The sequence below is a fragment of the Gordionus sp. m RMFG-2023 genome, chromosome 4 (assembly GCF_954871325.1).
Source record: "Gordionus sp. m RMFG-2023 chromosome 4, tfGorSpeb1-WG-v2, whole genome shotgun sequence".
Classification (NCBI taxonomy): Eukaryota; Metazoa; Nematomorpha; class Gordioida; order Chordodea; family Parachordodidae; genus Gordionus; species Gordionus sp. m RMFG-2023.
In genome coordinates, this window is record NC_088778.1 from 13,268,696 (window position 1) to 13,292,891 (window position 24,196).

General features: G+C 27.2%; 1 protein-coding gene and 1 long non-coding RNA gene across 6 annotated transcripts; one reads left to right on the plus strand and one right to left on the minus strand.

Annotated features, from left to right (window-relative positions):
* The first annotated feature begins 169 nt into the window (after positions 1–169).
* LOC135927996 (WD repeat-containing protein 74-like) lies at positions 170–17,430 on the plus strand. Of its 5 annotated transcripts, XM_065464298.1 has the most exons (9): positions 170–485; positions 524–627; positions 668–789; positions 834–894; positions 936–1,094; positions 15,864–15,962; positions 16,007–16,217; positions 16,272–16,483; positions 16,535–17,430. In XM_065464298.1, the coding sequence occupies exons 1-9, from the start codon at positions 425–427 to the stop codon at positions 16,574–16,576; spliced, it is 1,071 nt and encodes a 356-aa protein (XP_065320370.1). In that variant the 5' UTR covers positions 170–424; the 3' UTR covers positions 16,577–17,430. The 5 variants fall into 5 exon arrangements, with proteins under 5 accessions (XP_065320370.1, XP_065320371.1, XP_065320367.1 ...); XM_065464299.1 differs by lacking the exon at positions 16,272–16,483; XM_065464295.1 differs by having other exon boundaries at positions 16,007–16,483; positions 16,535–17,425.
* On the minus strand, positions 16,479–24,196 carry LOC135927997 (uncharacterized). Its single transcript, XR_010572221.1, has 3 exons — positions 24,087–24,196; positions 23,959–24,046; positions 16,479–16,722 (listed from the first exon to the last, which is right to left on the minus strand). It is a non-coding gene; the product is annotated as an uncharacterized LOC135927997 (long non-coding RNA).

The window sequence follows — 24,196 nt, forward strand, 5'->3', positions numbered from 1 at the left end:
CAATTCATCGACCAAATCTATATATTGTAAACAATCACACACATTGTTTTCCAAATAAAACTTTCAGCTATCCTTTGTAATTTATAAGGTTTCGATATTCCAGCAAGCTTGTAATGCCATGAGAATTAATTCATTGTAAATAATGGAGGTTTTAATTGAATTTATTATCTAAAAAATAAATTATTTATATTCACAAAATATCGATAGTAGGTAGTAGAGATAGAATTTAAGTTACCCTTTATAAATTCTCTAAAAAGGCGCAAATAATAATGGGGAGACACCGCCGCCGAAGACGGCGCCATTTTTTAGGGGGTAGGCAAAGGTTTTTGAAGGGGGTTTGCATCCAGTGGAAATCCTGTCATGTAGACGCTGTCCACCTCTGACAGGATTCGTAACGTGTATCACGTTATTTTTTTTTTACCAGATGGCTCAAGATATTAAATTATTTCCAGTGTATATTGGAACTGATACTGGAATAATTAAAGGTATATAATAATCTTTTCAAACATTAATTTTTTTGAAGGAATAAATCTGAAAGATAATAATGTAGAAAATATTGTTGGTCAGATACACAATAAAAGTATAAATATTTTAAAATTATTTTGGGCCAATAAGCAAAAAAATAAAGTAGAAAATTTTAAGCATTACAAAATTATTTCTTTTAAAGATTTTAGTTATTTATAAAGATGGATATTTATATACTTATGATGAGCTATCAAAAAATATTAAAAATATTGGTAATCTAAATCCTCATAATAAAGAACTTATTTCAATAAACAGGCATGAGAAGTAAAAATAATCATCTAATTCTATCCATATCTCAATTAATATAGATTTTATATTGTTTGTTCAGTGCATGATATAGAAATATGGACTAAGGAATTTGTTAAAATTGTTTACAAATTATTTAATTATATAACTTATGTATAATCTAGGCCAATATAACATTTAAAAATATCTCTTGTATAAGCCAAAGTCACCAACCAAATAATCTATTTGCTATTGGAGGAAAAGAAAATGATTTAAAGATATATAATATTAAATATCTTACTATGAAGGAACCCAATTTAATTCCTATTTTTGAAGCAAAAAATGTAATAATTATTAATATCCTTTATAAATCTATTTGAATTCAATATTTTAAAAATCTTATCACTATTGTATTAATTTTTAATATTTAAACTTGAACTAATAGAAAACTAGGATGGACTACTATGGTAAGATAACATAATACCCAGTAGACTATCATATTATATAAATTTATAGTTTCAAAATCAATAAGATATAATAATTTTCTACATTAAGGATATAATAATAATCAATTTTTAGTATTATTTGCTTTTTAAAATAATACTTTATTATATTTCATCCAAACATTTTTTTAGTTAAATTTTCTCAATAAACCTCTTTGTTAATATAATAATTTATTGATTAACTACATAATATAGTATCTATGCCTGCTTTATTTCCTGGCACAGCTGTTTCTTTAACTTCTGATTAAATTGAATAGTCCTTAATCTGTCTGTGGGTTTTTTCCATTTCAAATGTGAATCATAATTTTGACATTGTCTCTCATTTGCTTTTCAATCTACAGTTAGTCCAGTTTTTTTATGTCATTCAAAACATCTTTTGATATAATTTTCTATATTGATATCACACCTGGGCCACATTACATTTTTACCAGGATGCCCCTGATGAATTATTTCTATCACTGCATTCCTTAATTTATTGGGTATCATCAATCTTCCATTCTATGATGTCATGGTTGACAGATAGCTCTTCCCATCGATTATAGGAACTAACCATTTCTTTATCTTTATGACAATCCAAACTTTGCTGAATATGCTGTCCTATATTTTGTTATTGTTAAGTCCTGCTTTGACTCTTTTCATAAACTATTTTCTGAAAAATGCATGTCATCCAAATTTATTCTTCAAATCTCTAAGGCATTTTAGGAATTTTGATTCTTTTCCATCCAATATTGGTAGCCACGATTAGTGTTCTTAAAAAGTCGAGATCTTACGACTTGCAACTCAAGTCATATTTATAAAAAACGGCTTTGACTCAAGCCAATCAAGGAGACATAAGCCGACCCTATTGATTGGCTAACTTGCTCACATCGCTTAGTCAACTCGCTGGGTCTGCTCAATTTTTTGTTTTTTATTTATAATTATAATTTTTAATATTTATTTTTTTACATATATTTTGTAAAATGACTCCATTTGAGTCAATTTTTATAAACGGCCAACTCAATGCCTTGTAAATTGCTAAATTTTGGGTTACTGGTATGAGTAAAAATTATAAAAAGACATTATTTTCATTTTATAAGAATATTAATGTTGAAACCAAAAATGGCTCTGTACCCTAATTTGGCTTCAGGGATTTTAAACTTAATTTGGTGGAAATTTGGATAACATGAATAAGCTGGCTCAGGAGTTGGCTCAAGATTAGGAATTAGCTCAAGCCGACTTTTGAGCCAAAATTTATTTATTTGTAATTAGTGTTGTTAAACGGCTGATCCAAGTTGGCTTAGCCCTATACTCAGCCAGTTTTTGAGTTGAAAAATTGACTCAGGCTAAAGCCAGCTCATTGAAACATATGAGTCTACTGGTGGCTCAAGCTGGCTCAGAATTTGTTTCAAGCCGACTCAGGAGTGAGCTTGATTTCATGAACCGAAATCTATTTATACCTGGGGTAATAATAATCGGGGCGGGTTTCAACCTCTTTTAGAAAATTGACAGACATGTTTTATATAAGGGGTCAATTTTCCTCTTAAAGCATACCAAATAAAACAAAACTAGATTTAAAGCGATAAAGCCAACAAAGTTTTAAATATTTTTTTTACTATTTCTTTGTAAAAATGTGTTTGAAATTTTTTTTTTATAATATTAAATTTTTTCCTCACAACTTTGTCATTTTTTCCATAGAGCATGATACATATACATAAATAATTATATTTTAAAAATACATTAGGCGATTTTAAAAAAAACAAAGCCTGAATGGATTTTTCAACTCAAAAAATGGCTGAGTTTAGGATAATGCCAGCTTATTTCAGTTATAACACACTACTTTCTAATAAAGCTGTGCCGATCCACATATTTTTCACCGATCCGATCCGCTATTTCCCGATATTGCTTCAAAATTGATCCGATACCGATCCGATATTTTTACTGATTTTTAATCACCCCCGTTTAAACCAAATGTAATTAAGAAATTAATATTTTTTATGCAAAAAATCGAATTATGAATTTAATTTATTTATTTCTACAATTAAGACTAATAAAAAAATATATATTTAATAATATATCCATTTTATGTTGGAATAATAAAATTGTAATATTTAATATATAAAATTATAATATTTAATATATAAAATTATAATATATTAGATTTTTTTAATATATATGAGAGCCTCTAGATTTTCTGGGAATAAGCTTCTACGATATGGACTATCTATATCTTCTGCCGTACTGATGGCAGACTCAGATGATTCTGTAAATAACGCATTTTGCAAAATTATCTTTGTCTTTTGTAAAATATTTCCATAATTCAGATACCATATTTAAAAAAATTCTTTTATTTAAAGTATAAATAAAAAAATTGGCGTTATTTAAAAAGATTTAAAATAAATAAAACTTTGGGTGTACCTTTCTATTTTTATAAAAAAAAACTTTTAAAATATTATAAATCTATTTTAATGAAGAAATAAAATTTAGAAAATGTTATAATAATGTAAAATAAATATACATAAAATAAAATAACAAAAAAAAGAAAAGTAAAAAGATCGGTTCGGGTTTTTACAAGTATCGGAAAATAAAATAACAAAAAAAAGAAAATTAAAAAGATCGGATCGGGTTTTTACAAGTATCGGTCCGATCCGATATTTTCGGAACGCTAAATATCGGTACCGATCCGATCCGTTTAATATCGGCACAGCCTTACTTTCTAACATACCTATGGTCTATAAACACTATTTGATTATTGAAAAATATTATTAATATTTACATCAAATTTTATCAAAAAATAAAGAAATAATATACTTCATTTCTATTGACAAGCGGGGAAGGTCTTGCCCTGAGAATTGTTATGTCACTCTATTAGTCGGTATTTGGGATGATAATGCTTCGATAGTCAACTATATTAGCAGAGAATCGGAGTTAAAGGTCTCAAAAAGTCTTTTTTTTTGCTTTTTACTGATGTTAAATAATTAGTTTTAAATTTAAAACTAAATATGATTAAATATTAATCTAATATCAATAGCTAAGTTAATAATTGATAATTAAGGCGAAACATCAAAATTAATTTTTTTTAAAATATGGGTCATCTTATGGTCAGTTCAAAATTTGAAATTAATATTTCGAAATGAATATGATCTCCGATTTTTAATTTTTTTAAGAAATATTATCCGTTTACTATTTTTTTAATATTTTTTCAACAATTAGCATGGCTGGATATTTATTTAAAAAAATATTGGAATTTTTATATTTTAAAAAAATAGATGACGCTATATATAATAGTTTTAATATGTTAAAATTCATTATTTTTATTGATTAAAAATATTTTAATGTATAATATATCATAAAATTCGATTATATAACTTTGTAAGCCTTATTTCCCTGAGATATTCGCAGGATAAAAAAATTTTAATAATTTTTTTAATATTTTAATGTAAATTAAAAAATTCGACAAGCACACCAAAAAAGCAGGATTAAAGGAGTGCAGGAAAATTATTAAGAAAAAATCGAAAATCACATTAATTACCAGACCTACCCCTCCCCCCATCCACACCCACAGACTAAGTTATACCCATCAAGACCAAGAATGTTATGAAATTGTCATTATCTTAAATTATTAAAATAACCAGAGATAAAGAAAATTTCGAAGATTTTGAAAAATTTTTTAAGCAATAAAAATAACAAAAAATTAACTTTATAAAATTTTGGGTATCAAATGAATTTGAGCATTATCTATAAAAAAAAAATTTCTGATCAAAGTCTTTGAATTTTGAGCAAATGTTTAACACTGAAAAAATTAATAAAAATAAACTGATTAGCAAAATTAGGCTGCATTCAAAGTGAAGATGGATCCGTTTTTTACATACGTACCGTCAAAAGTCAATCTCATTAAAAATGATATATATGTTCATAGTGCGTCCGTTCCGAAATCTAAAAGATTAGTTGCCAGAGTTAGTCTTCAAAGGTCAAATAAAAATCAAATCCTAACCCCATTAGAATTATATATAAAGAAAATATTAATGGGTATCCAATCAATAATATATCGAAGGGGAATTAGCCCTTTATAAAAGACTTAATTCTGCACTGCTCATATATGGTACCCAATAAATTTACGTTCCCATTGATCAAAATAGACTAAAAACCAAAATATATTCAAATTCCAAAAAAATATAATATAAAGTTTCGTTTTTAAATGAGAAAATTATATTTAAAAATATTAATAGATATGTTACATGTGTATATGATGACAAATGGTGGTTAGGATTTATAATCGATACAAATGAAAAAATAAAAATCCGATTTTTACACCCTTGTGGATCTTTAGCCTCATTTAAATTTCCTCTGATAGATGATATTTTAGTGTTGCTCAAATCTCATATTCTCTCGTGGTCAATCCTTCTACTCCCACCGGTCGAATATATATATTATCTCCTGAAGAAATCTCACAAACTAGCCAGTCTTTGTATTTCTTTAGATGAAGTAAGATTAAATTAATTTATAAACTATCTTAATTAGGCAAAATTTGTGAAGATTTTAAAAATTTCATGATCTGAATTACAAATAAATATATATAATGCACATTGTAATCGATTGTATGATATATAGAGTGTTGTGATGATTTAATGAAACATATTGACGATTAAATTAAAACCCATCCATATAAAATAATTTTCTTTGCAAAACTAATTAAAATACAACAAAGCATTATTGAAAATTTTTTTATTACTGCTTTTGTTATTTTAATTATTTTTGCAAAGAAAATAATTTTATATGGATGAGTTTTAATATAATCGTCAATATGTTTCATTAAATCATCACAACACTGTATATATACATTAAACAATAAAAAAAATTTAACATATTAAAACTATTATATATAGCGCTATCTATTTTTTTTAAAGAACAAAAATCGCAATATTTTTTTAAATAAATATCCAGCCATGCTAATTGTTGAAGAAATTATTAAAATAATAGTAAACGGATAATATTTCAAAAAAATAAAAATCGGAATTCATATTCATTTTGAAATATTAATTTCAAATTTTCAACTGACTATTAGATAACCCATATTTAAAAAAAATTAATTTTGATGTTTCCACCATTCAAAAAAAAATGTGTTTACAGATTTTTTCGCAATTATGTGAATATGAAATTTCCATATAGTCTGACATCAATCTTTCTTAAAACAAGCGTCTCTTAGTGCAATACCATACCAGGTGCGCGAAAGTCGTATCCAGTCTCTCTCCGCACCAGCTTCCACTAAGCTGGTGCCCCTATCCTCCACCATATTGACAAGCGGGGAAGGTCTTGCCCTGAGAATTGTTATATCACTCTATTAGTCGGTATTTGGGATGATAATGCTTCTATAGTCGTCGTATTGAGATAAATTAGTAGGGTATTAGTTCAGTTCAAATATAAGGATTTAAATAAAAATTAAACATGCAAAATGGTATATTTATTGAATTGCAATACAAAAATAGTTGAATGTCAAAAACTGATATATTTTATAATAAGATCTCTTTTTTTTATCAAAAGTAAATAAATTATGTATATATATATCATATAAATAACGTTTTCTATATACAATCAACATATAGAAGTTTAATTTAATATATCACACGATAGCCTTAAACCGTCATTATCTAAAATGTAAAAGTATATTAGCCTTAACACAATAACTAATACGAATATGTAACAATTTCTTCGAAAAAAACATCTTAATAAATCTAAAATAAAATAAAATTTGAGCAATCTTCCCAAAAAAATTTTAAAAAAATTCCAAGAGATTATCTGCAAAAAAATCCAAAAAGATTTCAAACAGTTGAAAGATAAATTTTTATATCTAAAAAATAAATAATTATTATGTATAAAATTTAGAAAAAAAAATATTAAAAAAAATATCAGGAAACCAGGGATGTGAACTCTTAGACAAAAAAAAGGGTCAAGGACCGGGTTCAGGGAACATAAAAATAATGACTCAAAATAAGATTTTTTTTCCATTTATTATATTTCAATATATACATATTCATAATTTACAAATGTAATTTATATTAAATGTTTTATTCAATCGCACAATCATAATATCTTCTAAAATATCATCCTTGAGATTTCCACGTAAATTAGACAATATATATTTCAAAAAAATTCACGTTTTACCCTTACCTAAAATAGATAGTTATCTTTATAAAATTATTGTATTTGTGTCGCCCAGCCATGAAGATTCTCGATAAGATATATAATTCTCGATATATATTGAAGAATTTTCTTCCAGAATTTTAAAATATTTGTATCCTTATTTATTCCCTTTACTTCTGAGAACTTTTCTATTAAAGATGCAATAGGCATTTTTTGATCCTCCTTTTTATCTGATGATAATTTGATTTTTTTTTTCTCTATCTAAAAGTAAAATTCCAAGATCATCAATGTTGCTATCATAATTATTATTATCACTACAACCAGTATGTAATATTGTAGTGTACAATATATTGTAAATAATGGAGTTTTGCGTATGCCATAAATCCTTAAGATAAAGTTTTGCGTATGCCATAAATTTTTAAGATGGTCTTTAGCCATTTGTTTTTGCTCAATACTCAATAAAACATGATATCGAAGGTCTAAATATATAGAAGCGCATTCTACACTATTTTGCAAATATTTGTTGCTCTCGAATTTTCATGTTTTTAATATTTCGTATAAAAAAGACTGTAAATTTTTCTAAATCTAATCGGCATCTAATCCATATGCCATAAAAATCAAATAAACATAATTGTTCTAATTGTAATCTTAATATTGTTATTTTTAAAGGAACTAATACACTAGTAAGGTCTTTATTTGGCACAATCATCTTGCATTCCGACAAAATGACTTCAAATGCTCCTATAATAAAATCATTACTGAAATCTTTCAAACTTAATAATCATTCTAGCATCATACAAATTGAGGACCAACGTGTTGTGCATTATCATTTAAATTAAAATATTACTACTTGCACTACAAAATAATTCACTTTCAAAATAATTGACGTATTTCTCTAACATAGCATATTAATAAATTTACATAATTAAATATCATTACCTATATTAGAAAATAATTTATGATATCAATCTCTAAATAAAATGGAAATCCAGGAAAAAAATTGAAAGAAAAACGCGAAGATAAAATAAATTATTCGACAAAAAAAGGTTAATAAAATCTAAAAATATTTTTATTTTTAAAAATATGACACCTAGAACCTTAGACCCTCTACTTTTAAAAAGGTTCGGGTTCAGGCAAAATACAGGAGGGTTCGGGTTCACATTCCTTCAGGAAACTAAATTTTATTTTTATTTATATATGTCTTAAATATTGATTTGTAATTATTTAATAAAAAGAAAGTATATTTGTTGTTATTATATGTGTCTTAAATATGATTAAAATAATATAAAAGCCCTCCAATGAAATAATAACAATGCAATATAATATTTTTTATTATTCTTGATCACTGTAAAAATTGAATAGTATATCAAAAATAATTTTAACAAGTTTTTTCTTTCCCCTTTCTGATTTTTTTGCAAGGGCTTGCTCAAGCATAACATTGATCCAATAATTTGTTGATAATCTTCTTTCCTTCATTTTTTCTGTTTCAAGAATTTGTTCAAATAAATCTAGTTTAAAATTAATAAATATATTTAGAAATGCAAATTACCTTGATCAATATCCCTCTTTTTAATTAATTTTTTGCAAGATAAATTTTATCCTATACTAGTTGATGGTGATGCTAAATATATATAATATTATTTATATAAAATATGACAATCATTCCTTAAAATTGTAGATTCACTTTGACTAGTCTCTATGCATGGGATTTCAACAGCTATGCATAAATAAAATCTTAACAAAAATTAGTATATATACCATCTTCATATTGATAATTTTCATTACCATTCATTTGTTCAAACATTGCTCTAGCAGTATTTGCTTCATCAATTTTAGATATAACAGGATTTGTTTTTTTCGAATTGATATACTGCCATTAGTTTTGATTTAATATGACTTAAAATATAATAAAAGGTTTTCTATAAATACAAAATTTCAATTTAGATTATACAATGAAATATATACTTTGGTTAATCTCATATAATTTTAAAACTTTTCAGGATTGTTTATAAGTTTTGGGAATAGTACTGAGAACTCTCCTTCCTCTTTTTTCTAACATTCAGATTATTTCTTCTCCTTTTCATATAAGGATATAATAGGAATAATTTTAAAGTTGTCTTGTTTTTTAAAATATGCTTGTCGCAACTGCTATGAATGCTATGTCGCTTACGACACATCAGCTCCTCTGTCGTTTAATGTCGTGTCGTATTTGTTTAGTGCCGTTGTCGCTCTCTACTGCGAATGCACCCACTCGCCTAATTATTTTTATTTTATTAACATTAACTTTTTTCATTTGTCTTACATTACCATAAATAATTAGTATAAAATAATAGTTTAAAAAAATTACATTAGGCGATAAAAAATTCAAAATAAAAATATAATATTACGATGATGAAAAATGAATCGGACTTTTAATAAGAATTTAATCGTAAGTTAATGCAAAAATTTATTATTTTTTATTGTAAAAAAATATTCTACAAATAATATTATCACCTTATTTCTTACAAGAATTTTAGAATATATCTATTTAATATTACATTTAAACATTTTTGTACAGCCCGAAAAATATTAGGCTCGACCAAGCCCTAACGGAAATGATTTTTATACAAGGATTTCCTCGTTTTGAGCCGATTTTTAAAAACGACTAACTCAATATTTTAGTTAGAAAAATATTGCCTAAGCCTCGAGATTTCGATAGACCTTTGTTCCTTCTATGAGCAGTCAGACTTACGTAATATTTTTCTGGATAAAATATTGAGTTAGCCATTTTTAAAAATCGTCTCAAAACTAGCCGTTTAACAACACTAGTTTCGACACGAGGTTTAGGCAATTTTTTTCTGGCTAAAATATTAAGTTAGCCGTTTTTAAAAATCGAAACGTTTAACACCAGGTAGAGTAGAGTTTTTTTTAAATATATTTACTTGTAGTTATCAATAGCCACCTCAAAGTTCTGAAACAACTTAAGCTATCCCACTCATGCCCATCGAGCTAGCTTGATTCTGAATACATTTTTTCACTCAAAACTTGGCGGTAGAACACTTATTCTACAAAATTATATTCGTAAAATGTCTCAATCACTTGTAAATAAATTTCGGCTCAAAAGTCGGCTTGAGCTAATTCCTGAGCCGGCTTGAGCCAACTCTTGAGCCAGTCGACTCATATGTCTCATTGAGCTGACTTGAGCCTAAATCAATTTTTCGACTCAAAAACTGTTTAGGACTAAGCCGACTTGGCTCAGCCGTTTAACAACACTAATCACAAATAAATAAATTTCGGCTCAAAAGTCGGCTTGAGCTAATTCCTGAGCCGATTTATTAAGTTCATGTTATCGGGTCCATAACCATTTTTAGTTTCTACATAAATATTCTTATAAAAAATGGAAATAACGTCTTTTTATAATTTTTGTTCACATTAATCAGTAACCCACAATTTAGCAATTTACCAGACATTTGAGTTAGCCGTTTATAAAAATCAGTCGGTTACGTAAAAAAATAAATATAAAAACTATAATTTACCTATATATAAAAAAACTAAAATTATTGAGCCGACTAATGCGGCTCATTTACTCGAGTCAGAGTCGTTTTTTCAACTATTAACTAGGCGCGAGTCGCAACTAAGTCGACTTGGTTTAGCCGTTTAACAACGCTAGCCATGATAATGCATCCATGATCACACTTTTACTTTTAGGCCTATATTCTATTAGGAATACATAAGAAGTCATTTTCCAGGCTCAACAAGTCAAACGATTATTAAATTTTAGGTAGATCTTGCTTCTCCCCAAAGCAATCGCCCTAATGGTTTGTGATCATAGACGATAGTGTTTCTGATTAGTTTTGTAGTTCCGTCTACTAATTGATATAACAACACAATCCCTAATCCTGAATCACAAAATTATTGGCAACTGCGCACTATAAGGAATTAACGTTTCCTCAGATGACAATAATTTTTTAACCTTCAAAGAAATTTTGTTCCTCTTTCTTCCATCGCCAAGGTACTTTCACGCTAGTTAATCTATAAAGCGCAGCTTTACTAAGTATATTTTGAATAAAATGTTCATGATAATTCACGATTTCCAGAAAAGATTTAAGTTGTATATTCTTAGATTTTGGTGCATTCCGAATAGCCTTCACCTTTTCTGGGTTAGGATGTATACGGATTTATCAATAATCACCCCTAAAAATAATATAATATGAATTTTTGTAAAAATTGAATTTGGTAATTTCGCCTTAAGACATCTGTCTAACACGATTCGCAAATTTTTTATATGCTCCTTATCGTTTCGACCAGAAATAATTACGTCATCTAAGTATGCACCGGTCATTTGACAATTTTTAACAACTCATTCCTAATGTTCGTCGTTAATGAATATACCCCTTATGAGTCGTTATCAGGAAAATCTTCTGAGACTTCGATTCTACTTCCACCTATAAGTACATATCCTTTAGATCTATCACGGTAAATTTACGACCACCTTGGATTTTCTCTATCAAATCGTTTATGGTAGGAATAACATGACGGTCATACAATAAGCACGGATTAAGCGTAACTTTAAATTCAGCGCAAATTCGAATATCGCCATTACTCTTGCACACATTTGCGGTTGGCGTTGACCACTGTACTCTAGTTGTAGTTGAATTAATCTTTCCCATAATTCCCGCAGCCAGTAGTCGGTCTAATTCCATTTCAATTGTTTTGCTAAGTGGAAATCGTATTTAAGGGCTGGAAACGATCTTGATACAGCTGTATCCTTTAAATATATTCGCACCACAAAATCACATATAAGTCCCATCTTATCATCGAAAATTGCTTCTTTTTTTCCGAATCTACTGCTACCTTTTTTTTGTCAATAGGGATATTCGATGTTTAGATTGGTCCAGCGGAACATCCTTAACCCAATTCCGCACTTGTTTTATTATATCTTGATAAGGCTATCCTAAATTGAACGCTACTATCCATGGTAGTCCGAAAGAGGTACCTAATAAGTGTTCATTATTACCACAGATAAGGTCCTTGTCCGTGATCCCGTTAACTTGTTTCTCGCCCTTAACATCAAACGGATAGTCACCATATGCGGCCAATGGACAGGTTGGCTTAATTTTTGGTCTTCCAATACTTGTCCAATATCAATTTCGTTCAATGACGCCTGCACACCTTTTGTCAAAATCAAATTCAACCTCTAACCCTTTACTCTGCAGTTAGTTTTTCTCGATTTTGTAGAATTTTCTATATATTATGAATAGAATCACTTGATGGCACTCTTATATAATTCAGGTTCTATGATTTATAACTAAGGCCATTATTTTACATTTGTTTCATAATTTATAATATCTTGCTTTATTATTATCTTTTTCAAATTTATTATTATATTTGACTTTATTATACCCTTTATCAAACGTATTATTGTATTTGTTATTATAGTATAGCCTTTATCAAACGTATTTGTTTTAAATGGATGTTTATAATGATTTTTATTATCGTTTTTTTGTTATTATTTATCTTGACAACCTACATATTTTTATTCGTCAATTTCTTTGCCTACACGCTCAGAGGCGATTGCCAGATCAAAAATAAATTGGGAAGTCAGTATATTATTATCTATAAGGACCGTCGAGATATTGAGCCCGAAGATCTCTTTCAAATTTCACCAGTTCTGTGCCAACTATAAACTGATCACATAAACGCCCATCCATATCTTAGAAGTTTAACACAGTCAAATCTAGAAACAAAATTCTTCGAAGTCGATTAAAATATATTGACTTAATCTCCTAAGATAACGTTTCAATAGAATCTATTTCAATATTTTTATTACCAAAAAATGCTAAAAATATATCTTCATATTGAGACTCAGTTGAACTTAGATTTTTTGAACAAAAACTGGCTTCCCAGGTAGAAAAATACCAGAATATTGAACTCTCCATCGAATTTTTCAAATTTAACGTTTATTTAAGACTAAATATTTACCATTTAAGGTTAGTATTATTATTACTTTACTTCCGTCGTCAATAGAAAACTATGATAAATATAATAGTCAATTGAGATTTATCATATTATATACATTCAAAGTTTATTCAAAATCATATAATAATTTTCTTCTATATCTAAGATATAATAATAATATAATCAATTTCTAGAATGTTCTGTTTTTTAAATAATACTCATTTATTACAAGCTCTCATTTTTTTTTGCATAAATGAGTTATCAGTTCCCATAGCTAAAATGTTAATGAAAACTGATCCTTAGTATTCACTATGGAGTGGGTTTAGTTATACATTACAATTAACAAAAAAATTTCAAATTTTATGCATTCAAGAACATCAATATCTCATAATTTAGATGATTCCACATTTAATAAAAATAATTTAAAATTTTTTTTTTTTAAATTTTAAATATTTAGCAAAATTAAGAAGAGCAAATTTATCATATCGGCTAGATCTCTAATATCAATTTAAAAATTATGTTAGAGATTAAGTTCACTGAAATCGATTTGGGGACCGATAGGCAATCGTTAAATAACGAGAAAATAAATTGACCACATTTAGTTGATCTGCATACAGCTGACCATTTTTTTAAAAAATATTTTTGGACCTTGGAGTTAGTTTTATTCTTGCCATTCACTGGTTATAAAATTTGTCCCGTCTATGGCGTGTCCCATCTAAGAAAAATTCTATGTTTTGGTTAAAATATTTCTTATTTTCCCGTGATTATTTTTATTGCTATTTTATGTATCGTCTTCTTTGTGAAATTAATCGAATACTTAGAAGCACGAATTCTAAAATCCATGTTAATATTTAGTGTTATGATGCTATTTTATGTATCGTCTTCTTTGTGAAATTAATCGAATACTTAGAAGCACGAATTCTAAAATCTATGTTAATATTTAGTGTTATGAATGCTACCAGTATAAACTTTATTAAGAAAAAAAATTATTAGAATTTTGATCAACTTTGCAATTAAAAATAGAGTGATCGCATTTATCTAAAATTTTATCAATGTTTAGTACATTAGTATATTATCTAAATCAGTTGTTTATATTATAGAGAAAAGCTATTGGCGAAAATAGAACAAATTGGCATCATGCCAAAATAAAAATAAAAACGCTATACTAAGTTTGCCTTAATATATTCTTTGATTAGTACCTATTAATTCCTCAATCAGTTTTGCCAACCACAAAAAAACAACTAATTTTAAGTGTGAAGTGAGTCAATCTTTTGAAAAGAGTAATTCTGAAGCTTATACTAAACCTAGTTCTTTATTAGTACATTTTAATTCTTGGTTAAACGATTTAAAGTGAGAAAATATTGGTAAAATAAAAATTGGTATTATACCAAAATGGAGCTAATATTTATTAACAATTCTTCAATTAGTTTTACCACAAAAATGCAAAATAAAAACTATATCACGCCTTAAGCGTTAAGTCACCAAGCTTCTGGAAGGGTTAATTCTGAACTTATATAAATTAATTGTGCGTATATATTATATTTTAGTGCTTCATTCACTTCATTTGAAAAATAGCTTATAAAAAACATTGTCAAAAAAAATCGAGATTGTAATTATCCAGTAGGAAAATTTTAGAAGCACTCAATATCTGAGTTGCACCAATATTTAATTCTGATTAGTACTAATTCATCAATCAGTCTTGCAGTCACTAGAGAGAAACCGAGTTTTAAGTTAATCATACCTTATGTTGCGTCTTATAGGATTTTGAATCGTCGATTTATATTCTGAATAAAGATTTTCAAAGATTTAAGCATTAAATTTGCCGAATGCACTAATTCTAAAGCTTAACCTAATTTTTAATGCTTAATTAGAATAGCCGTAGTGAGGATTTTGATAAAAGGGGGAGAAGCAATGGTGGGTTATCTCTATAAATTTTATTGGTATTACATTTTTTAAAATAATTATGGTTTTTATAAAAGTGCCTTGTCTAAAAATTGAATTATAGCCATTATTTTTAAAAATTATTTACTTTTAATTATTTTTCTTTCGAATTATACATTTTTGAGGAAAGGGGTAAGGGATTTTTTTATATTAGCTAAATATAATTTACGAGACAGACAAGTTTCGAGAAAGAAAAACATCCTTACGCCGCCTTCCATACGCTTAGTACACCTTTTAAAAGAACACTTCGCTCAACGTCTAACATTTTTATAGAATTTATTAATATATTTTTTCACTCACTTTCTAAACGAGAGTAATTTTTGTGATGATTTTATGGAAATAAAAGAAAATTAAGTAGACGGCTATCAATTTAAATAGAAATATTTCCCATGTTTCCATATGGAGAATTCTTCAAAACTCCCACCCTTGCCAGTCACTTATCTAACCCGATAAATTTAATATAGCTCACTTTTGGTCGTTAAAAATATTAAAAAACTCATTAAATTCTTTTTTTTTTTAATATGACTAATAAAAGGTGGGCCCAATATAATTTTCTATTTTTATATAATTACAAATAAAAATTAAAATGGGAATTTTAAAACTATTTTATATTAGCTTCCAAATGATAATCTTGATGTTAGAATTCCGGTATGGGTCACAGGTATCGAATTTATTACATCTTTTAAAATCGCCATTTGCACTGCTTTTCGTCAAGTAAAATTTAATAATAAATATATTTATATTTTATAATATGATAGATACGCATATATGATTATAACAGACCGACATTCGACAAATCAAATCGAACATTAAGATCTCGACCATTAATTTCTATAGAAATACCGGGTGCTAATAGCTTTTCAACATTAAAATATATGCATATTCATCACAAGCACTTGCTTATAGGTGGAGATAATGAAGGTGGGTTAGCAATCATTGAATTAAAAGAAGAAAGCTTACATGGTAGAGGTACGCCCATCAAAATACCATCAAATAACATTGATAAAATATCTTTATTAAAAGTGGGAAAAATGATTAATCATAAATTTATTGCCAATAAAAAATACGTTCACTATGCCAATGGCTCTTTAAGATTCATAACTAGTATTAAAGCCACTCTAATTAATGATGAAAATGAAAAACAAATCAAAGATAATAAGAATTTATTGATGTTGAGCTTAGACAGATATTTAAGAATATCTGATATAAATAATATTGGCACCCCAATACATCAAGTATAATTTTATATCAAATTTTAAAAATTTACAATTTATTTTTATTTCCAGATCTTCTTGAAATCAATACCAACTTGCATATTAATTCGTTAAATTACTATTGTATTTAAATTTAAAGAATATTATACAATTAAATATATAATTATTGTTTATTCTTCCACTTTATCTTGTTGAATTTTTGTGTAATCAAAATTTTTCTTGTAAATTTCTAATTTTCTTTGTCTATTGAAATGATCCACCTATAAATAATTTGCAAACTAAATATTTTAACCATTTTCTAAAACAGCAATTTAATTAATATATTGAGGCTTAATTTCTAATTAAAAATATACATTTATTTTATAGATAATATTGGATTTTATTTTAAAAAATATTGGGGAGGTGGGTGGAGATTTACTTAAAATTATATTCATAAATTGCAAATTTGCCAGGGGATCTTCTCTTCCTCCTTGGCAATGCCAAGGATATTTTTTTAACTATCCCTCTATTCTTGGTTAATAATTTATGCCAGTCATTACATAGAAAATGGCTAAACGATTCATTATACTAAAATGTAATAAAACCCATTTTTGATATATTTTATATTAATGGAATCATGCATTGCCCTGGTGCACAAAACCACCTAGCTTAGCTTCAGAAAAAATCTGGTCCTTTATGGATTCCAATCGCCAAGTTTATAAAATGATTCGTCAATCAATGTTTAAAGTGATTCAGCCACAATAATAACTTAACTCAAGGAATCTGCAACTCAAGGAAATTTTTTAATTGGATGAATCACATTTAAAGTTAAACAAGTATGTCGGATTAATGGTTAGAGATATGGGTTAGGATTAATTAATGGTTTGAGAGATATGGGTTGGGTTAAAATATATTAAAAATGGATTTCAAAAAAATTTAATCATTTTTATTAATAATTTGTCAAATTTGACTGGTCATGTTATTAAAAATAATTGAGTTGGATCATAATCATAACTATGATGTATATAAAAACACAAAAGCAATAAAGTTAAACCCTAGACATCATTACCTTTTATTTTTACAAATAAATATTTTGCTTTTTAATGATATATTTCTATATTTTTCTTAAAAAAAATACATCAGTCATAATAATTAAAGTTAAATATTGGATTGGGCTAACATTTTCAAATAAAAAAAGGATCCAATATATTTTATTTCATAATAAGAATAAATTAATAAAGGGACCAAAAACTTTTAATTTAAAAAAGAGTAGCTAAAAATATTATACTTTTTTATATTATCTGCAACAAGAAAGGGATTTAAAAATGTGATATTCAATCATCATATCTTAGGATATTTATGAAACTGTTAGAGATAAAATTATCAGAAAAAAAGACGAAGCAGTTATTCCTAATTGTTTAAAAAGAGCCATAAGAACTCAAAATATTGTTAACTTTGTCATATAGAAAAGATCATAAACTCATTAATGGTCACGATTTTTCTAGTGGATAAAAATGCTCAATTTTTTCAAATTATATTGATTAATTCAAATATGATATTCTAAAAAATCATCCTAAATAGAAAATCTAGCCCGTTAACCAATAAGAGGTTAAAAAAGATAAAAATTATGTATAAAACTATAAGATCAATAAAAAACAGAAATCTTTATTCTTTTTTTATAATAAAAACGAGAAAATGTTTATATATTATGAAAATCTTTGAAACATTTAATATGAAGTGTGATTTGACATGTTTGGCACATATATATTGAGTGCGTGTGTCAATATCTGCATCTTAGTCTTTTTCCATCTATAATTTTAGATAAATAATGTCCAGATGAATCAGTAGGGTTTTCACTCTGTAATGCTAACTGGCTGGCGTGCCCAGTACTTAAATTTTTTTTCAATTTGTACTGGTGTTCGAAGGAGATAGTAACTAAAGGTCTGTATTGGGCAGGGTATCGGTCTGCCAGCTTATCTAAGTGGACGGGTAAAAAAAATTGAAACTATGGTCAGGCGGGTTAAGAAATTTAAACAATGGGTGGGCGGATTAAGAAAATTTAAAAAATTTTTCAAAAACAAACTAAAGAAAAATCATAATTAATTAAATGATCAATAACAATTTCTTATTTTATTGTATCAATCGTTTGTTTTTCGACATCTTTATCTAATTGTTTCTACCATATATAAGGTCTCGTAATGGATTTCATTGATGTAATACCCGGATGTCCCGTATGCAATATATGTAAAACTCTTTTTTGAAGTGAGTACGGAATGATTAATCTGTCATTCCAAAATAAAATACCGCCAACATTTTCTATTTCATCTATTCTTGTTCATGTAATTCTGGTGCTTGATTTTGTATATTTGTATGATTTATTAATCTTTCTGTTGGCTTTCGTTCCCTCGTTGGATATCGGGGTTGAATTCCTTCTTGACTTGGTTCTATTGTTTTATAATCTCTAACTTTATTGATTCGGTTTCCACTGGTTCTTCCCTTGTTCGTAGGGTCAGCATGTTTTCCTACGATTTTTTCCCTTTTCCAGGGTTGTGATGGCGGATTCCACTGGCATACGGCAACACTTGGTATATCTCTTCATTGTTTTTGACATATACTACAGCTGTTTACTAGTTTTTCGACCCACCATATATAATGTCTGGCAATAGATTTTATTGACGTAATACCCGGATGTCCCGTAATCAGAGCCGTAGCTAGAGATTTTCAGTTAGGGGGAGGGGCAGCTGCTTACTTAGGGGGGCCACTATTTTTTATAAATAAAACAAATAATTGAGCATTTATAGAAATTTTTTGCTATTTTAATTTAAAAATAATAATGTTATATGAATACAAATTAATACTATAATATGAACATACAAAATAATAATATAATACGACGATCTTTATATTTATTTAACATAAATGAATTAATTTTGTGTTAATTTTTTTCATAAGCCATCAATACTAAATTTTGCTTACTTTGATCTTTCATCGACCCTCTAGTACTCGATAGAACTCTCTTTATTATAGAGAAAGAAGCCACACAAGAAGCCGTTGGTAATGATGATGGCTGCTGAGTAGCATTTATACAATTCTCTAAATGCAAGATGATATTTTTTTTACATAATATTTAGGTATTTTCAAAATTATGAGTTTCTTTAACTTCTGCAGCTAATAATCCTTTAGCTATTTTCATTTCGGATGTAAAGTTTCCATATTTAAGTTTAATAATAATTCTAATCGGGCCATTTTGTGGATATAAAATAATCACTATCAAAGGGGGACAATGCATTCAAACTTGATAGAAGATTATAATCATCTTGTGTAAATCTATCTAAAAAATTATCAACAAAGTAATCAATAATTACATTTAAAGAACTCCAATAGGAGTCTTTTTCGCAATCAAATTGTAATTTGGTTTCGACTAAAAAATCTTGGAAATTTATAGGCGTTTTACATACGCTTGATGATTTGTGGGGAGTGAGATTAAATTTTGCTAAAGGTTTTTTAGCCTTTATTCAAATCAAATCAATAGAATTCTTATATTTTTTTAATATATTGATCATGGAATCAATACAATTTTTAGCATCCACTTGATAAGTACCTACTGAATGTAGATACTTATATAGTAGATATATTGTTATTAATATCACATAAATTATAATGGCTAATATAACGTAATTTATATTAACGTATTGAGATAAAAGACCAGAGACTTCGACAGAATCATGAGCGGAAACCTCTGAATTAAGAGTTTCATTATAAAAGTAAACTAATACTTCACCAATAGACTCAAAATTAACATAAATGATGCGATATGTTTCTAAATGACCAGTCCACCTCTGGTCTAGTCTCTCAAGAGTATGGCCTGCATATTTACAGGATACGTTAAACCGCCTTTGGCAATGCATTGAATAAGTATTCGAAATGATAACAATATTATTATACCAATTTTGAGCCACAAGATGCAACATGTGGTTGTAGCAATGTATAAAAGGAATTTTTTTATTAATTTTGAAATAGGGTTTGCACTCCTCCATTTCGGCCAGACATAGCACCATCATATGTCGGGTTTATCATATTCGTTGAATTAATATTTAACTCATTAAGTTTCTTTAAAATGCAATTAGTAATGCTTTCAGCAGAAAGACACTGTAAATTAATAATCCCTATTAAATTTTCTTGGACTTCTCCAGAAAAAATATAAATAATTATCCTCAGGTTTTCACAACCTGATGCATCTTATGTCACATCAGCCTTAAGACAAAAAAAAGGCATCTCACTTGTTATATTTATTTGAAATATAATCAAGCACCATATCTACCATGATAGATATTACTTCGTTTTGAATCTGGGTGATGTATATCGCGTATAAATTTCGTAATTTTATTTAATTCAGGATTTTTTTGGATGGTGTATGAAAACATTGATATAAATAGTCCAGAAAGAATAAATTAGTTTTCAACATTTGCTGCATCCGTTATTTTTGTTGAACCAGTCCCACGGAAAGGTAGCTCCTGTATGTTAAGAAATATCATGAAATTTTGATTTAAGATAGTAAAGATTACGGTTAATTTGTTGGCTTACCAAATTGGTGTTATCTTACTATTTTCTTTATAATGCTAAAATATTCACCGCTGTTTTAAATAACTGGTTATATCGGGCTTAGATAATATAATTCTGTCTAAGATCTTAATCGGACCATTTTTAAAAATCGGCCCAAATCGAGCTGTTTAGCAACACCACAATATTTACCAAATTTTATAAAAATTTAATAAGAACCTTTTTTAATTTAATAAATATTTACGAATCGGTATCAATCTGTTTCCTTAGACTTGATATATATGAAAATCCCGGTTTTTATGATTCGCACCCAGAATATCAGAGACCTTCAAAAGATAATAATATTGTGATTGAACCATAATAAATAAAATAATTATCATTGAAATAAGTACAATTCAAACGTTATAATTAAGCGCCTATATAATGTTATACACAAACACACATGAAAATGATAAAATATGAATGAATGATGATTTATTATTGTGTAAAAATAAACCAAGATAGGAAGAAATTTACAAACAAGACATGTTTTTTGAATAAATATTTAAAATTTATTTTAAAAATATAAAAATAATCAATTACAAAAATTTTTTTTAAATTTGGGGGGCCGGAAAAATTTATGGAGGTTATTTTTGGGAGACAAAGATTTTTTCTGAGGGCCAGGTTTGGGGGCCAAAATTTTTTAACCCCCCCCCCCCCCCAGTGGCTACGGCCCTGGCCGTAATATGTGTAAAACTCTTTTTTAAAGTGAGTACGGAATAATTAATCTGCCATTCCAAAATAAAATACCGTCATCATTTTATATTTCATCTATTCTTATTCTAAAAGCTTGTAATTCTGGTGTTTGATTTTGTATATTTGTACCATTTATTAATATTTGTACTCTTCTTAAAATTAGATCTTTTGCGGTTTCCTCTCTAAGTTCTATTCTTGATAGAGTTAATGTGTCATAAATAAGATTTCTTATATATTTCACTGTTTTATTTTCGCTAGTTATTCTATCATCATTTTTCTCTATTAAGTTTCGCGATAAAGCATCTGCAATTATCTTATTAACGCCATTCTTGTACATTATATTATAATCATATGCAGATAATTTATAAGTCTACCGTAATAATCTTTAGTTTGTTAATGAGCTTAAATCTCTGTTATTACCATATATCTTTATTAAAGGTTCGTGGTCTGTTCAAATTTTAAATTTTCGTCCATACAAATAGTTATGAAATTTTTCTACGCCTTTTATTATTGCTTTTGCTTCTTTGTCTATTGTAGAATAATTCTTTTCAGCGTCTTGTAAAGTTCTTGAGGTGTAAACTATTGGAAATTCGTTACCATTATCATATTTTTGCATGAGTACAGCTCCAAATCCTTGGTTAGATGCATCTGTTTCTAATATTAACTTGAGGTCTGGTTTATAAAACTGTATAGTATTTTGTTCTGTTACTATTCCGAATAGCATGAAACGATTACAAAAATAGCACGGTATTTTATTTTGGAATGGCAGATTAATCATTTCGTACTCACTTCAAAAAGAGTTTTACATATATTGCATACGGGACATCCGGGTCTCACAGAGAAAGAGGGTATACTTCAAACAGATTTTGGTGGAAACGACAAGATATTTGCCAAAGCTATCAAGATTAGCAAGAAAAATATTGGCAATTCCTGCAACTAGTGCTCCTTCTGAATGAAGATTTAGCATTGTTGTAAGGTTTTTAGAACAAAGAAGAACGTGTTTGAATTAATGTCAATTCATTATTATTTTTGCATTATAATTACATATAATATCAATTTTATATTTATTTCATAAATATTCTATTTGATCAAATAAATTGTTCATAGTTTAAATTGAATATTTTTTTATGCTTAAATTAATTTACTAAATTATAAACTTTTTGTAGTGTAACGCTGAAATATTTTTATTAAATGCTTAAAAAATTTAAAGAATGGCCATAATTAAATTTTATAAGTGGACTTGGGTTAAAATTTTTATATCTATAAAGAAAATATACACACTAGTTTTCATCAAAATAATTTCATAATATGCTTTTGAGATCACTTAGAAAATTTTGCATTTTAATTTCATAAATTTGCCATGTTTGAGGGCTTCTTAGAGACATTAAAAAATTTTCATATTTTTCTTTTCCAGTTTTGAAGTACAATGTCTGAACTATATAAAAATCTTTTTTATTATTTTAAAAAAAACTACTATGTTTAAAAATGATATATAGGAGGTGGTGCATATATGCATCATTAACCAGTAATGGGTATGGTAATATATCCAAATATTTTTAAATATATGGTGAAGAGATTTATCTGGATTTTGGCTGTAAACATAAGAGAGTAAACAATTATCTAAAATTCATAGGATAAGGGAACACTATACATTACGAAATATAATTAGAGTAAAATCAGATTTTCAAAATAAAAAATATGCATTATAAATTACATTTTAAAAATTTGAGCAAAACCTGTACAAATATTTTATCTGGGCCCTTACCATCATGTTCAATCTCAATTCTGTAGAAATTATATGGCATATAATAGGTGTAGGCAAGATTTTACTAAGTGTGAGGGGCACTGTGGATTGCAAAATAGTTCACATACTAAGGGATAGAGAAAAATTCTATGACTGAACATAAGAGGCATTTTAATTGGCTAATATTTATAAAAACAGATCAAATAGCAGGAAGAGCCATACAATATGTTTTAATAATTTAATTAAATATTATAAGCAAAAGATTTTAAAAAAATTTTTTATGAATATTTTAATTAAATTAAGAAATTTAGAGGGATGGCATGGCTAAGGTATTTAGGTTAGGTAATATATGGCCTTTTTATTTATACTAATTAAACACTAATTTTTCAAAGTTAATATATCCTGGTAAATTTTCTAAGAGAAATTTATTAAGTATTTATAAAATAATATGTATCTTATATAGTTAAAAATAAATAACCCACTGTTTTGGACAAGATTTTTCATATAATATTTTTAAAGTTTTACATTTTGTTTCTTCTATATTTTGCTCTAAACATTTCCAAAAACTAAATTAATTATATAATGAATAAAATTTAAGCAATTTACTTGTCTCTTGCTTCATAACATATTTTTCTTTCTTGTTTGAAAGGTGGTAAAGCCATTTTAGATGTAATGATAAAACACGTCGTTGGTAAACATAACAACATATTTAAAAA

Bases quoted from the DNA above. Each gene is read 5' to 3' on its own strand.
- LOC135927996 (XM_065464295.1), top strand. From the start codon at position 425: ATGGCTCAAGATATTAAATTATTTCCAGTGTATATTGGAACTGATACT. The intron at 628-667 runs GTAGAAAATTTT...TTTCTTTTAAAG, and splicing joins CCAATAAGCAAAAAAATAAA to ATTTTAGTTATTTATAAAGA. The intron at 16,484-16,534 runs GTATAATTTTAT...TTTTATTTCCAG, and splicing joins TTGGCACCCCAATACATCAA to ATCTTCTTGAAATCAATACC.